Source organism: Anas acuta, chromosome 2 (genome assembly GCF_963932015.1).
Source record: "Anas acuta chromosome 2, bAnaAcu1.1, whole genome shotgun sequence".
NCBI classification, from domain to species: Eukaryota; Metazoa; Chordata; class Aves; order Anseriformes; family Anatidae; genus Anas; species Anas acuta.
This window is the reverse complement of record NC_088980.1, coordinates 30938573-30955707: the sequence shown is the minus strand read 5'-3', so window position 1 is coordinate 30955707 and position 17135 is coordinate 30938573. Positions and strand designations below refer to the sequence as shown.

Here is a 17135-nt window from a genome sequence, read left to right as displayed (position 1 = left end):
CAGAGACATGCTTTCATAATTAAAAAAAAAATAAAAAAAAAATCTATTTCTGCTGAGTTCACTGTAAGAATTTCTGATTAAGAACTACTTTTTCATTTGTTTGCAGAACAGTGTGTTCAAGTCAGTGGATTGTTTTGGAGTATTCTAATAGAATGAAGTCAAAACTGATGATATAAAGAAACATTGCGTGTGCATGGAAGCTAAATTGACTAGTTTGGAATTTGCTAGTCAACTTTATAAGTAAAAATTACATATATGCTGACAGTTTTCTCATGTTCATGTTTGCATGATGCTATTAGAGGAGTATGTGTGCTGTGTGAGCCTGTGCTTGTTTGGAAGCCTAGTTTCACTGAAGTCATGAAAAGGAAGGGGCATAATTTGGCATCTCATGTAGAAGAAGCTCCCTTTTGGGAGCTAAGAGGTATTTTTACATTTGCAAAGATTTGAGAAGTGAGCTCTTAAGTTGAACAACGCAGCAACAGAGGTGTGTATGTGTATACCACTCATATGTCTGGTACCATGTTACTTTGTGTTCCACCCCTTACAGAATATAGTCCTACCTGTGCTTTTTCAAGAGACAAATCTTATTTCATTTTTACTGAATAATATATCTGTAAAACAAAATCTCAATATACTGCTCTCTCAGATTGTTCAATTTGAATAAAAATTGATACACTTAATTAATAATTATATATTCTGGAATACTTAAGCATCATGTATTCTGATATCTCAAAGAAAAAGAAGGACTTTGGGTCAATTTCCATTTACCTTCTGAAAAGTCTTGCATGCTTTCATGTTTGTTGCACTATGTTGCAATAGGTCATGAAGGCATTGGGGATTTCTGATTTTACTTCAGCAGAAGTTCAAGCTGGAACAGCCCTGGAGTACTGCATTTCTTAAAGTAGTTCTAGTAATTCTTGCCTTCTGCATTTTTTTTTAAACTCTTTAAATATCAACTATTTAGAGCTGCATTATCAAATTTTCAGCCCCAAAGTTTCTAAAACCTTTAATACATAAATCTCAGCTTTGGGTTTTCAAACCATCTTTCTTTGCAAACAAGTTAGCTGCCCAAGTATTTCAAAAATAAACAAATACAACTTTAGATAACAATGGCCTTTTTAAAATGTGGTATTTGGTAATTCTGTTGGATTGTGGATTCAGTGACATTTTGAGAGAGCACAGCGGTGTATCAATTCTGTTGTTTGCAGCTAGCATACATTCTGTTCTGGGCAGAAATAAAGCACATGAGTAGTGGGACGGTGAGATTTGCTGGTGTAATAGAAGCCACATGAAGGTTTTTGGCTTAAAAAACAAACAAACAAAAAACCACTTTTTTACTCGCTTCAAAATGTTATCTTTTCTCAGGGAAAAAAGTTCCCTTCTGAAACTTGGATTGCTATTTTCCTTAAGGCAAGCCTGAAGCTGGTGATGTAGTGGAATCTACTTTTTATTTTAATTAGGATAAGATCATTTCTTAGCTGGTGTTATAGCTAAAGGATACAAAATAAATATGTTTGTGATTAAGAAGGTATTCTAAAGTATTCATCAATGAAATACTTTTTGGGAGACATTCTAAATGATTCTTGTCATAACAGAATCCTAGAATACCTGTGCATCTGGTCCTTCATACCTGGCCCTTAATTTATTTTATTTTAGTTGTATGAAGGCACTATATATTTGTTCATAAACTAAATAACTTCATAAACTTCATAAATTCATAAAGATTTGCTTAGAATCAGAGATCTAAAGTCAATATGTTGTCTTGATCCTATTAACAGTGTTTCATCTCTGGGAAGAGTTGAACATCCCAGAGGTATGTTCATCCCAGGGTAGAGCCCTATCCCAGGCTCTAACTCTAGTGTCTGATGATACTTTCAGGGCTGATTTTGGAATGGCTCCCTCTAGCAGTACACTTTAGCAAATACTTGCAGAAAACTGTAGGGTTCTGGACTCCATGCTTCACTGTTGAGTGACCTGAAAGTCTGAGCAGATTTTAGTTCTTGTATTGGAAATACTGCCAGTTTTATGCCATTTGAATTAACAATCTCTGTGACGATTGTGGAAGCTTTAGCAGATGGTTAAGTCTGAAGTCGAATTCGTGAAGAAGTAATATATTTTTTTCTGATCAGGTTGAAGCTATATCAATATCTCTAAGAAAAAATGATAGCCATCTACAAAACATCTTTTCAGGAGAGTGCTACAATTTTCTTTGCATCAATGTAAGTAGGAGGGATGCATGCTTTTAGTTTAAGTGCAAAACTTTTTAGTAATAGTAAATAATTACATATTTGAATAACAAATAGTTTGTATCCATTCGATGGTTGGTGTGTTTAATATTCATCAAAGTGGACTGTTGACATACTGGTCTTTTTTTCACTCCTGGTTTTGCAATTCATTCAGTATGTTGTTAAACAAGTCACAAATTATTGAACAAGTGGGATGCAATATGAAGAGGTACACCACATGTAGTTATCTAACTGTGCATTGCTATTGTGGTCTTCATTCGTGCTTCCCACTTTGGACATGTGCATGCTTTGCAATCAATATTTGGCTCGTTGTATGGGAACTGGAAAGTTTTCGCTGAACTTTGAGATCAAGCAAGACCCTTAAGGTTGTTACATGTACTTTTTAAAGGATAATGTTCTTAACCTCAAATATAAAATCAAACATTCCTCCACCCCCACGAGTTATGTATCTTTTTTTAGTAAATGATAGATCTTTGAATACCATTTTTATGAAATAACTATATAACTGTTTGATATTTTTAGTAATTCTACTTTTTTTTTTTTTTTTTAGGATAAAGAGTATGCTACTGAAGAAATCCAGCAACTAGTGGATATGTTAGAAAAATCAAATATTCCTCTCTTATATCCAGTTATTCTTATTTTGGTAGGTAACTCTTAAAATTTCCTGTAGAAAATATCTGTAAATAACTGCTAATAATAAAGTGTTACACTAGATTTAGACTATTTCAAGAGACACTGATACCTCTGAATATGATTTAAAATTTGAACTGTAAATTAGACTGTAAAATGTCTTTGCACTTCAGCAAATGTACTATATAGTGTCAGGAAATAAACCAATACTAGCAAAAGGCCAATTATTAGTTATGTAGATCTGTAAAAGATTTATTTTGGCTATTCATATTGCGTTGTTAACTCCTGCTTTGTTGTTGTGCACCATCTCATATGGGGATGCTGCAAATAGTGTACTCTCCTGGAATACGTGGTTGAAAGAAAGTTAAGTGGCTTTATTTTTTTTTTCTGTGCTTCATGGATTTATTCAAAGTTTTAAAAATTATTGTTGCTTTTCTGGTTCAAATATTAAAAAAGAACTGAGAAGCACTTTGCAATATAAAACATCAAGATGTTATACGACTGAAATGTGTATTCTGGTATGTGGCAAAAGTTTTGAACTATATTTTTGGCTATAATTCTGATTTGAATATTGTTGCCAAAATAATTTTAACGTTTCATGCGGATGACAGCTGAAGGTGTACATGACTTTTATTTTACTCAGTCTGTTAAAAAGGAGAAAATATGAGGAGATTTGAAAGTCTCTGTGCAGTGTAATTAGATACAATTCTGTCGTTATATTGTCTGACTTTTTAGATAGGGATGAGAAGTATTGGGTTGAATGAGCATCGTTAATGCTGTGTCTCACCAAAGTGTATGCCTCTGATCTATTATCCATTAATAATGCATAATAATCTGGTGTGATTTCATAAACTAATTCCTTATAGGAAGCCACTGAAAAACAGATAAATAATTATTTTACCTAGAGCCTATTTTACCTGTTTTCCAAAGTGTGTAGTCATGTAATCTAGTGATCTGGAGGCAAAACTGAGAGTTTACTTCTCAAATTAGGCTTAATCTGAGGTTCATGATAACAAGTTATGAAATGTTATTATTATTTTTAATGAATAAATGAGATATCATGAAGATAAGTAGTATTTTACAAAACCTGATATCCTCACTAACTGTATGTTGTCTTATGGACTGAGAAACCCTAATTCTATGGAAAGATTTAGAACTTTATTTCTAGACTCTTTTTTTTTTCTTTTTCTGATGCTATTTCTGAGGAAGTTCAGGGTGGAGCTTTAATTTTACTGAATTTTGAAAATAAGGTAAATTCTTTCTGCCTTTAATCAGAGTAGTGATACACCTCCAAATCTTTTGCCCATTTGCAGGTCTAGTGGATATGCAGAACGTACTCTTCTGGACTGAGAATGTTTTCATTAACCCTTTATTAAGAATTTTAAAAAATATTTCTCTCTGTTAAGTTTTGGGGACACGTAATTAACTTAATCAATTAGAACAACGGAATGGTTTGGGTTGGAAGGGACCTTAAAGATTATCTTGGCCAACCTGATCTAGTGGGCGGCATTCCTGCCTGTGGCAAGGGGCTTCGAACTAGATGATCTTTAAGGGCCTTCCAAGCCAAGCCATTCTATGATCTAACTCCAACTATGATCTAACTCCAACTCCACCTTCCCACCAGACTAGGTTGCCCAAAGTCCCATACAGCCTGGGACTTCCAGGGATGGGGCATCCACCCTTGAATACTTCCAGGGATGGGGCATCCACAGCTTCTCCAGGCAACCTGCTCCAGTGCTTCACCACCCTCATTGTAAAGATTTTTTTCCAAATATCTAATCTAAATTTACCCTTTTTTTAGTTTCAAACCATTAACCCTTGTCATTTTACACACCATGGTAAAAGGGCTCTCCCCAGCTTTCCTGTAGGCAGCCTTTAGCAGCCTTCCAGTACCTATAAGGTCTCCCAGAGCCTTCTCTTCTCCAGGCTGAACAACCCCAGCTCTCTCAGCCTGTCTTCATAAGAGAGCTGCTTTAGCCCCTTGATCATCCTCGTGGCCCTCCTCTGCATCTGCTCTAACAGGTTCATTCATAAGTCACTTGCAACCGAGTAATACCACAATGTTAAAAACATTGCCAGCCTCCTAGCTATTCTCTATCCTGGATTTTGTATGAAGGCCTTTTTTTTTTTTTTTCCCTGTAACACACATGGAATGTGAGAGCTTTGTTTAAATGATTGCAGCTATAAATATTCTAGACTTAATATTCCCAGAGAAGTATGTATGGATGCAAACAATAGTAACACATACTCACTGTGAAACTCAGGTTTTGTCACTAAGATAGTAGATCTTGAAGTCATTGTAGCATCCAGCACCATTGTTGATGAAAGTGTATTTGCTTGAGCAGCTTACTGCATGTACGTTTAGGTGAACACCTTTGAAGGTAGCTTTAAGAAAAAAATGATACATTTCATTCCTTTATTGTAGTTCAGTTGATATAATTCATCCATCAGTTGTTCCTAACAAGCACCTAAAACTAGGCAGTGGGAGGAATGTCTTATAATTAGGTGGAAAAAGTGTTTTATTGAATCTAATTTAGGCAAGTAATATTCTACACTGAGAAGGCAGTAAATTGAAAATAAATCTTTAAATAATGCAGTTCCATTTTGAAAACCTTTAACATGCTTAAGAAAAACATCTGTATTTCTCTATTATCCTGATAGTAAAAATCTGTGAAAGTTAGATTAGAGCTTAGGAAAGAATTTTGTTTGTTTTTCTGATTTAATTAAATATTTTTAATACACAATTAAAACATTGTGTTCTGCTTTGTTCTGGCATACTGGTCTCACCGTTCTTTGAAAAGAAATAATTGTGATGTCATTAAATATATAAGTGATGGAATTCAATGTGAATAGAAACTAAGAAAAACCTTCGTTAGCCTGTGTTCTTGTGTGTCCTTAACAATGGTATGAGCTATTAAAAACTGGCAGTCTAAAATAACATACTTTGGAAAAGTAGTATTTTTTTGAATATCTGTTCCTTTGCAGGTGCACTTGAGTATTTCAGAAAATATTTCTTTCAGCATTGGGTTGGAAGAACTAACTAAGATCAAGAAATTTGCAAGGGAAGTGAAAAAGAAAAATATTTTGGTTTATGGTCTCCTTATCCAATGTAAGGTATGTAATTCTTTCTACCAGCAAAGTATCCACTTTTGTGATTTATATGATTAATGATAGAATCTTCATCTAAAACAAAATCAAAGGGGAATAAATATGACATGAAAAACATTTATTGGAAAGTTTCTTGCCTGTTCTTGTTCAAAATTCAGAAGAGCCTGTAGTTATAGGCAAAAATGTAAGCATTCTGATTAGAGAGGAACAAATGGCAAACAGTTTTTAAAAGCACATGAAAATGTCACAGTCCTTTTTTCTTTTTCTGCTTTCTACAGACTTTAAAAAGTGAAAAATAGCGGAAGTATTTTTGATTAGTGCTTTTTCAGATTGTTATGCCTTGCATTGAAACAGTGTTTAGTATTCAGGTGGCTGAAAGAAGGTGGCATATAGGTGATGATACAAACATTCCAATAAGAGCCAATTTTAGCCTCAGGTTAAAAAAGTTATCACTCCAGCGTCCTTTGTACTCACAGAAGCTATCTAAAGTGAATAATTTTTTTTCTGGGAAATGCGTTCTTACAGCCGGAAAAGTGGACTGCTTTGCATACAGTGTAAATACATTTTTTTTTTTTTGCTGCTTGTGTAGACAGCTCCATCAGAAGTGAACAAGTGAGTAAGTTAGATATTCAATGGAAATTTTAATATAGAAGGATAAATGTAATATTGACTTTTTTTTTAAAAATTGATTGGTATTGGAGTTATGTATATATAAACTGTCTATCCATAGGTTATTTTTCTGGTATACCAAATACTTGATTTTCCCTCCAAATTCTATTGGCTTTATTAAAGGTATGATTATCAATACCTATTAATTAATACCTTTACAGACTTCTAATACCAGCATAACTATTTCATATGGGAATATGAAATTATGAATTTATGAATTATTACATGAAATTAGTTTCTTTCTTGTTCCCGAGAAGGTTTGTATTTTTGTTTTGGCTGTGTTTTTCTGTTTTGTTTTTCACTTCAGAGGATGTTTCGAGTCACCAAGGTATTTTACTTCAAGTACAACCTATTAGCTAATAACGTGGATCCTCTCTTTGTCTACTGAAGTGAAAGTACAAGCATGTCAACTCTTTAATCAAGAGTCTGATACTCCAGCAAACTCTTGTAATTGCAAACATCGATGCTTTTAGATATGGTATTGGTTCACAGCTTGCAGTTCTCCAGAGTGGCTGCTGTCACCCTTACAGAAGCTGCATACTTTAGAAAGGATTGGTGAATTTAATACTGGCATGTTGGTGGGTCCAGAGGAAGTGGAAACACAAAAAGTGCCTGCTGCTGTAATGCAGGATGCTCAACCTCTTGTTGCAACAGCTTCTGTCAGTATCCTTTGTGATGACAAATTACTTCATGGAGGTTCCCTCTAGCTGACAGCTTATATCATCACTATCAAACATACATGGTTGATATACACACTTCTACTAATCCTTGAATAGGGATAGAACGTAATAGACAAAGAATTTATTGAGACGTGACTATGAAAATATTGAGGTGCAGTCATTTTACATATACAAAAGCCAGAGGGGGGAAAGAGTATTCAGAAAATTCCAGAGTCTGAACTTGTGGAGTTAGATTTTGAGTTTTTTTCAGATGAGTTGAAGGAAATAGCTGATAAACAAGGTGACTTGGAATTAGGAAAAAAATCCAGTTTAAATGTAAGATATAACTGGCACATGATGGTGTTGGGCAAAAAAATTGGGCAACACTATAATGTTAGTGAAGTTCCAACTATGATGATTTAGTGCTATACCCTGAAAATAATGATTTGTATATCAGAATAGTTGTTTTCTATTTTAAGTAGTAGTTAGTCTAATAGGGTGTTATACAGAACAGTTTATTCTGCAGACTAGGAGTAAAACTTATAAAAAGGCCAAGTTAGTCATGAGTAAACCTATATATATATATATATATATATATATATATATATATATATATATATATATATATATATATATATATAAAAGTAAACCTAAACAAATTGCTAACAAACCAGATAATACAAAAGGTAATGTCACGATACTATATCCATGCCTGGTGGTAAATATATTAATTTTAACAGCATTGGTTTGTCATTTTTGCCATTCAAACTGCAAGATTTGGAAGAGAATTTCAATTGCATGTGATGATTACTTGTTGATCTGAGCAATGGAATAATATTGAGCCTTGATATCACAAACACTTAAGTTCGTTACTGTGGTTAAACATTGAATGTATACTATGTAGGTTTTAACTCAAATATACTAGTTTAAGTTTTATAAAATACTAGTTTGTCCATATACTACTATTCTGCTTACTAAAGTAACAATTTCTGATGATTGAATTACAGAAAATAGTCAACACAGATCTTTGTATCTGGAAAAAAAAAAGGCAACATTTCCAAATATGGGAATAGAAATGCAGAAGGCTGTAAACGTTACAATATTATAATTTTGGTCCAGAAGTTTCAGTAATAATTACTACTTTTCACACAGGAAAAAAAAAGGAAGAATTATCATGTGGAATAAAATACATATGGATGGATACAGGAAGCCACAGAAAGCTTTAAAATATTAAAGTAATATTAAAATATGTTGGTTATAAAACTATATTTCAAGTAATCCTACTTCAGAGATGCACTGACAGAATATCCTGGAAACACAGCAGTTATGTGCAGAGGCTTGCCTGGGATTAGGTGGCCTCAAATACTTTTGTCTCTGAAACAGCTATCTGATTAAGGCAGACAAACTATTTACTGAAATAGCCAGAAAAAACACAGTCTGTACCCTAAGAAAAGACAAATGATGCAATACAATAGTTGTTATGAAGCTGTTGGAAACTAAAGTAAACTGAAGTGTGATTTCTTATGTACACTACTGCACATTTATTGTAGTCTTTTAGACTTTTGAAGACAAGATGCTCATCCACAGTGTGCTCGGTGATTGACATTACTGACTTGGACATTACTGAAAGTGCTAATTTTTTTCTGCCTGGTTTGGTAAAATCAAAAAGGCATATGTTTACATTTTTTTTATTAAAGATCCCTTAAAAGCAGGGCAGGCTTTAAGGCAGTGTTTCCCGAAACAGGAATCACAAAACAGAATGGGATAATCCAAATGGCAAAGCAAAAGGTAGTTTGCGAACTGGAAATGAATTTATGCATAGGTACTCTTACATTTACTTGCACAGTTTCTCCCTTTCTTTCTCTGTCATTCTCTCTCACTTTCCTTTCCTTGTTTCCCCCCAGGTCTTCCTCCTCCCCTAGCAAAAACAGGTAATAAATTCATTGAATTATTACAACTGTGAAAATTTATTAAAGATGTTCTAATTAAGCATTCCTACAAGCTAACATTGCAGTGCAGCCTCAAATTCCCAGTCTGAGAAAGATGAGCTTTTTAGAAAAATAATTGGCAACCTTTTGGATTTTCATTAAATAACTACAGTTTTTTACCAGGGAAAGGTCGGAAAGTTGATCAATTTGTCTATGATGTTACAGTTTCTAGGAGTTTAACAAGCTGCACTGAAAATGGTAAGATTAATGGTTAATGCATTTTAAACATGACCTTTTTAGACTTATTTCATCTATTGAACTTTTAATTGGATGAATCAGAGTTCTCCCACCACCCTGTCAGCCACAATGATTAAGGCACTTTGTGGTGGTTTTACCGTGCTGGACAGCTTACATCCACCACAACCATTCCCTCACTCCCCCTCCTCAAAAGAAGAGTGGGAGAACAAAGTATGATAGAAAGAAAAAGGCTCATGGGTTGAGATAAAGATAATTTAATTAAAGGTAAAAGAAAGAGGGCAAAACAATCAACGGCTGTGTGGAAGCAAAGAGAAGAAAAAACAATTATTCTGTTTCACATCAACAAACTGTTTTTTGGCCATGTGCTGGGAAGCAGGGCCTCAATATGCATAGCAGTTGTGTGTGGGGGACAGGTGTCTGTGTAACAAGAGCCCCCCTCTTCTTCCCCTTTCCTGGCTTTTATTGCTGAGTGTGACATCATATGGCATGGAATATTCCTTTCGTCAGCTGTGGTGCTTTTACCCAGCTGGGCAGCTGAACTCCACCACAGCTGCTCTCTCCCTCCCTCCCCTTCAAGAAAGAGGGGGAGAAAATACAATGGCAAAGGCTCAAGGGTTGAGATAAGGATGGGGAGATGACTCAACAATTATTGTCGCAGGCAAAACAGACTCATGGGGAGATTAATGTAATTAGTGCCTGTATCACTAGCAGATTGGAGCATGGAGAAACTAAAAGCAAACTAAAGACACCTTACTTCTATCTGCCCCCTCTTTCTCCTGAGTGGGCTGTGGTCAGTCTAGAGTTTCCAGACTGTTCCTTCATGGTCACTCCGTGTCCCTGCTCCACATGGGGTCCCTCCCACGGGATGCTGTCCTTCCCAAACAGATCCTGCAGAGGCTGCCCACAGGCAGCAGCTGCTCAAGAACTGTTCCCACATGGCTCTGTACCACAGGGTCCATCCCCCAGGAGCAAACTGCTCCAGCACGGGTCCCCCACAGGCGGCAGCTCCCCCCAGACTCCCTGCTCCTGCATGGGCTCCTCTCCACTGGCTGCAGCTCCTGCCCGAGGCCTGCTCCTGTGAGGGCTCTCTGTGGTCCACAGCCTCCTCCAGGCCACATCCACCTGCTCCACTGGGGCTCTTCCATGGGCTGCAGGGTGGCGATCTGCTCCACGTGGGACCCGTGGGCTGCAGGGGGACAGCCTTCCCCACTGGGGCCTCGCCACAGGGGAACTGTTGCCTGGAGCACCTCCTGCTGTCCTGCCGCACTGACCTTGGTGTCTGCAGGGCTGCTTCTCCAAGCTCTTGTTGCACAGCACAGTTTTTTTCTCCTTCCTTAACTCTGCTCTCCCAGAGGCCCACCGAGCATCACTCCCTGGCTTGGCTCTGGTCAGCAGCAGGTCCCTTTGGAGCTGTCTGGAGCTGGCCCTGACCTGACATGGGGCAGCTGCTGGGCTCTGCTCACAGAGGCCACCCCTGCGTCCCCCCCTGCTGCTCAGCCTTGGCTACATAAACAAAATACATCGGTTTAAGTAAGCTGCCCTGGTGATGTGTCCACCCATCCTTGTGGCCATCCCTAGCCTATTGGCTCTGGGGCATTTGGAGAGAGTCATGGTGCTAGTGACCAGCACTGATTAGCAATAGACAAGATCAAGAGAGATCAGTGCTGTTCTAGCTACAAGTATAAAGCACAACACTAATATGGATCATGGCAGGGAAAGTTAACGCCATCCCAGGCAGACCCAGCACACACTTAGACTTATCCTAAAAGTCTTATGTTCATAAAATTATCTTTAAACTTCCTTGCTTTCACACCCCAGTTAAGGCATTCTGGCAGTGTTAGTCAATAATGGCTCGTGATTGTTTATTTTCGTGGATATTTCAATTGCATAAAATAATATTACTCTAAAATAGTTTGATAGTGTGGAGTAGAATTTTGGGGAACAAATGGGTTCGTAAGGTGAAATGCCAAGTTCTCTAGAGGGAAGGAAAATAACAAGTTTGAAAAGTGTGTATGTTTTAATTATGCTAGATACTTCAATGTGATAGAGAATAAACATTGAATTGGAACCGTTTGCAAAACAAATATTATTATGAATATCAAATCTGAGTTTGATCTTCCAATCTGTTATTAGTTACTCTGACATTTTTTCCCTATTATGAAAGCTTTGATGTTGACCTGCTATCTCTTACTGGAAACATAAACATTTAAAATGAAAGGATATTGACATAAAATTTTGTTTGCAAACAAACTGCTTTTAACTTACTTTTTCCATTGCTAACTTGCCTAATAAAAACCTGTGAAGTCCATTGTTTTTGTTTATGGACAGTTTCACTTTTGGATTGTTAGTACTGCAATTCTTGGCTTAAAGCAATGCTTAAAGTCTGAGTAAGCTGGGCATCAGACCAGGAGCATCAAAAATTAGTCCTCTCTCCTTGCTTCCATGCTATCCCCAAAAGGCAGTGTTTAGCAGGTACCCAAAATACTAACCTGTAGCAATGAGGGTATCTGTCTTTTTTCTGACTTTAGTTCTTAATACATAAAACAAAACAAAAAAGAAGCTTATTAAAATCGTTAGGTATGTTTAAGAGGCATCTTGAAAATGGTACCTGCCTTATGCTTTTATGCTTTGATAGTTCCTTAATGATCTTTTGTACCTGGGTATACTTTTCTAAGGGGAAAAAAAAAAGGCAGAAATTTTTCAGATAACTTTTTTTTTTTTTTTTTTTTTTTTTTTTTTTAGAATGAAAAAATGAATGGCTTGGGCTGGAAGGGACCTTAAAGATCACTCTGTTCCAACCTTCCTGCTGTGGGCAGGGCCACCTCCCACCAGACCAGGTTGCCCAAAGCCCTATCCAGCCTGGCTTTGAACACCTCCAGGGATGAGGCATCCACAGCTTCTCTGGGCAACCTGTTCCAGTGCCTCACCACCCTCCCAGTGAAGAATTTCCTCCTAACTTCCAATTTAAATCTCTTTTAATTTAAAACTGTTAACCTTTGTAATGGCGTTCACTACACACCCTGGTAAAGGGTCCCTCCCCATCTTTCTTAAAAAGCCCCCTTTAGGAATTGGAACGCTGCTATGAGGTCTCCCCAGAGACATTATTTCAATGCAGAGTTTATTTTTCTATCTTAAGTATAAAATTACTCTGAAAATAGGATTTTATAGAGTTAATGCTAGCTTTGCTAGTAATGTTAATACTGTTTCAATATTTTACTGTAGAGTGGTTTTCTCGGAAAAAAAGTGTTCCTTACAGGTTTTGTATTTATTTTTTATTTGTATTTAATGTATTTTGTGTTTGTACAGGCAAAGATGTGTAACATATGTGTAACATATTTATGGAACTTTGGGTTTCTACAGAGAAATATCAGTAATTTTCACTCATTTCATTTACTTGTATCCAATGACAGCTATCAGTTGTGCTTTAAATTTAATTTTTATTTTTTACTGTGCCTTGCAAAATTCTCCCCTCTTCCATATCGCTTCCTCAGTGTAATGGGTCTGGCTGGGATGGAGTTAAGTTTCTTCATAGCAACTCACAGAGTGCTGTGTTTTAGATTTGTGACCAAAACAATGTTGATAATACACCCATGTTTTAGCTATTGCTGAACTGTGTTTGCACAGTGTCAAGGCCTTTTCTGTTTCTCACACTGTCCTGCCAGCAAGTTTGCTGGGGGGGAGATTCTGGGAGGGGACACGGCCAGGACAGCTGACCCCAGCTAACCAAAGAGATATTGCATGCCATATAATGCTATGCTCAGCAATAAAAAGGGAGAGAAGGGAGTTTAGGGAGGTTAGCCATCTTTCTCTTGGGAACTGGCTGGGCATTTACCCATGGGAGGTGGTGAGTGATTGCCTTTGCATCACTGCTTTTGTTTTCTTTCTTTTTTCTTCAACTTCTTCGTTGCTTATTAAACATTTTTTTTATCTCAACCAACAACTTTCTTGCTGTTACTCTTCCTTTCCTTTTTCTCTGTTCCACAGAGATGGGTCCTAGGTGGGAGTGAGTGACTATGTGGTACCTAGCTGTTTTCGAGGGTTAATTCACAACACAATTTGTAGCATAACTGTTTTTATTACTATGTTTGACCAGGAAAGCTTTTGAAGTTCTTGATCCATTTAAACACAAAAAGAAATCCATATCATGCTGTACATTGTTGGTAACTGAAGTCACTGTTGCATTTGCGGCAGTCTTCAAAGTATGATAGCCCTTAAAATTTGTGCAGTGGAGGCATTGGCCATCAAGTCTACATTGGAGTGTTAATTTCCACTTTCATCCTCTCCCTCTAATTACAAGTAGGAATCAAGTAATCCAGCCCCAGGCTTACTTGTGTGTGTTTCTTTACAAGGGTTGGAAGCAGCACTTGAGGTATCTATATGTATTTGTGTTACTAAGCCTTAAATCATATTTGTTGCTTAAATTGGATTGATCATATGAAAGTCATCCATTACGGAACATACCAGTTGCTGAAGTGTATAAAAATAATGTGATAGTCAAGAATGTAGCAAGTCAAGAATGAAAAATGCATTTTACTTCCCAACCTGTGTACAGCCCTTAGGTCTCAGTAAACTTTTTAATATTATTTGGGAAGATGCAAATAAAACATACTGACATGTTGGAATGAAAGTATCAGAAAAACAGTAACTTCCACAGTTATTTTAAATAAAAATTATGTTATCATCATAACTGATAAAAACAGTAGAAAATTCTCAACTTGCTTGTGCTACTCTTTAGATCTTTCCCACCACCTATTTTCCTTTGTCTTCAAATGAAACTGCTGCTCTTTTTGAGACTGTGTGATAGGAAATTTAAGTTAATCCAGCCCTGATTTACTTTCTTGTAATAGAGCTGTGTTTCTTATGTGCAGTGGAATGTTTCTTTGAATGAAGGAAAAGCAATACATTCTTATGTAGTAGGATGAGTTAGATCTTTTCACACGTTCCTATTTCTGCAGCCAGTTAAGATTACTTCTTTTAGTTAACCTAACAACACTCATGTAACCTTTAATACATTCAAAAATTCCACTAAAGCTAGAGCAGTAAGAAAACAGAACTGGAAGGGAGTGTTTCACACTGAGCTGAGTCCCATGCTGCCTAGTTTTGTGTTCATTTCATTAACTAATAAAGTGCTCATCCAAAGAGAGTTAGGCTTTTCTACATCCCTTATTCTTACTTAAGGCTGGTTTTATTCGTTTCCTTGCTGCATTCACGGTGCAGTCATATTCTTCTCAGAATTATTGCTATAGGATGAAGAATTGAAGCTCTCCCATCCTCCCTTTATGTGATAGTTTGTAGGTCCTACAAATTCCTTTGTGCATTTGAGCCTTCTTGAGAGATGTTCAAACATACCACTTAATCCGTCTAATTTGGAAGTATCTGTCCTAATATACCCCCAGTTTACATTTCTTTGTTGGGTGGGCTGATTTATGCTACAGTATATCACCTAACATGGTTATAATGCATCAAACATTTATTAGGCCATTATCATGTATCTAACAACATTTATAAAGAAATGCCTAGGAAAGAATCAGAGCAGGGCAAGCATACATAACACCCCTGATTCTCTCCCCCTACTCAGTTATTGTTAATTTAAGTACTTCCTGAGCCGGAGTTGTTTTCTGTGAAATTACTAGCCTTTAATAGATTTACTCTCCATGTTCTTCTCTAGGGTTCTGAAGCCCATGTAAACTGTTAGCATCCACTGCATCCTGTTGTTGTGGTTCCGCTCAAGCAGGCAGCCGAGCTCAACCTCAGCTGCTCTGTCACTCCCCTCCTCAAAGAGGAATGGGGAGAAAATATGTGAAAAGGACTCAAAGTTTGAGATAAGGACAAGCAGATCACGCAGTAATTATTGTAATGGGCAAAACAGACTCGGCATAGGGAGATAGTAAGATTTATTGCTTATTACTAACAAGCTAGAGAAGTGAGAAACAATGAAAAAAAAAACAAAAACAAAAGCACCTTCCCCCCCCATCCACCCTCTTCCACCTCCTCCCCCCGAGTGGCACAGGGGAATGGGGGTTATGGTCAGTCTACAGCACTTCTCTGCCGCTCCTTCTCAGCCACTCTCGTCCCCTGTGCTGTGGGGTCCCACCCACGGGATACAGTCCTTGATGAACTGATCCGACGTGGGCTTCCCACAGGCAGCAGCTCTTCCAGAACTGCTCCAGATATGGGTCCGTACCACGGGGTCCATCCCTCAGGAGAAAACTGCTCCAACCTGGCTCCCCCACGGGCAGCAGCTCCTGCCAGGTCACCTGCTCCTGCGTGGGCTCCTCTCCACGGGCTGCAGCGTGGAACCCTGCTCCACCGTGGTACTCCATGGGCTGCAGGGGGACATCCTGCTTCACCATGGTCCTCACCACAGGCCACAGGGGACTTCTGCTCCGGCACCTGGAGCACCTCTCCCCCTCCTTCTTCACTGACCTTGGCGCCTGCAAGGCTGTTCTTCACTCCTCTCACTGTCCCAGCTGCTGTGTGGCACAGTGTTTTTTTCCCTGTCTTAAATATGCTCTCACAGAGGTGCAAAACAACATCGCTTATTGGCTTGGCTCTGGTCAGCAGTGGTGCCCTTACCAAACATGGGGCAGCTTCTAGATCTTTCTCACAGAAACCACCCCTATGGCCCCCTGCTACCAAAACCTTGCCACGTAAACCCACTACACCTGTAACAAACAGCTACATGAACTGGAAAAGAGAGAGAGATGGTTCTTCGCAAATTAGTGTCCAATCCCAATGTCTTGTTTCCAAGTAGTAACAGTCTGCTGAGATCCCATCGTTTTATATGTGAATTACACATGCAGTGTTTTACATTTGTCTATATTAAAATTCATTTGTCATTTTTACTGCCTAGTTACTCAGTTTATAATGGTCTTTCTACATTGTGTCATTAGAAAACTCATATTATTGCTTACTCGTTTTTTCCAGTTCATTTATGGATATTCATTTATGGATATGTTGAACAGCGTAGGTTCTGTAACAGATCCCACCTGATCTGTCTGAATGCTGGTCTCAGAACTCATTTACTTCTGCCCTCTCTATTCTGTGTTTTTAGCAAGCGTTTATCCATGTCAGGAATTCTGTCTTATATCGTGACACCTCAGTTTTCTTAAAAAACATTTGGCAAGGAATTTTGTTGAAAGTCTTGAAAATCCCAGTGAATTTCTGGCATCAATGGTGCGCCCACACTTTCAAATAATTCCAACAAGTTCCCTCTTGGAGAGTTCCCTGTACAAAAGAAAGATATGTTGATTCTACCATCATCATTAATCTGATGTCCACCATTACTATACAGTATTTCATTTTTTGTTACATTGCCTGATATAGGCTAAAGACTTAGTATTTTGTAGACTACTAAAAACCCATCCAGATTTTTCTTGGTTTAAATTGAACGATGATTGACTGTGAGCCAGCAGTGTGCCCAGGTGGCCAAGAAGGCCAACGGCATCCTGGCTTGTATCAGGAATAGTGTAGCCAGCAGGCCAGGGAGGTGATTGTCCCCTTGTACTCTGCTCTGATAAGCCTGCACCTTGAGTACTGTGTTCAGCTTTGGGCCCCTCACTACAAGAAGGACATCAAGGCCCTAGAGCATGTCCAGAGTCCTGTGAGGAGCTGTGAGAAGGGAACTGGGGTTATGT

At 37.8% G+C, this 17135-nt stretch overlaps 1 protein-coding gene across 11 annotated transcripts in view; it reads left to right on the top strand.

The window, feature by feature from the left end:
* CRPPA (CDP-L-ribitol pyrophosphorylase A) overlaps window positions 1–17135 on the top strand; it is a 132264-nt gene that overhangs the window by 68523 nt on the left and 46606 nt on the right. For 3 of the 11 annotated variants that reach the window (XR_011093797.1, XR_011093796.1, XR_011093798.1), the window contains exons 7-10: window positions 2130–2219; window positions 2797–2889; window positions 5862–5990; window positions 12241–13342. Coding sequence is in view for 7 of the 11 variants with exons in the window: in XM_068674093.1 (XP_068530194.1) it covers window positions 2130–2219; window positions 2797–2889; window positions 5862–5990; window positions 6961–7041 (393 nt within the window). In the remaining 4 variants the exon portion in view is untranslated. Of the gene's footprint in view, window positions 1–2129; window positions 2220–2796; window positions 2890–5861; window positions 5991–6960; window positions 7870–8464; window positions 8605–9216; window positions 9244–12240; window positions 13343–17135 lie in introns of those variants that run through there. The other 8 variants (XM_068674092.1, XM_068674098.1, XR_011093799.1 and 5 more) reach the window with 7 other exon arrangements.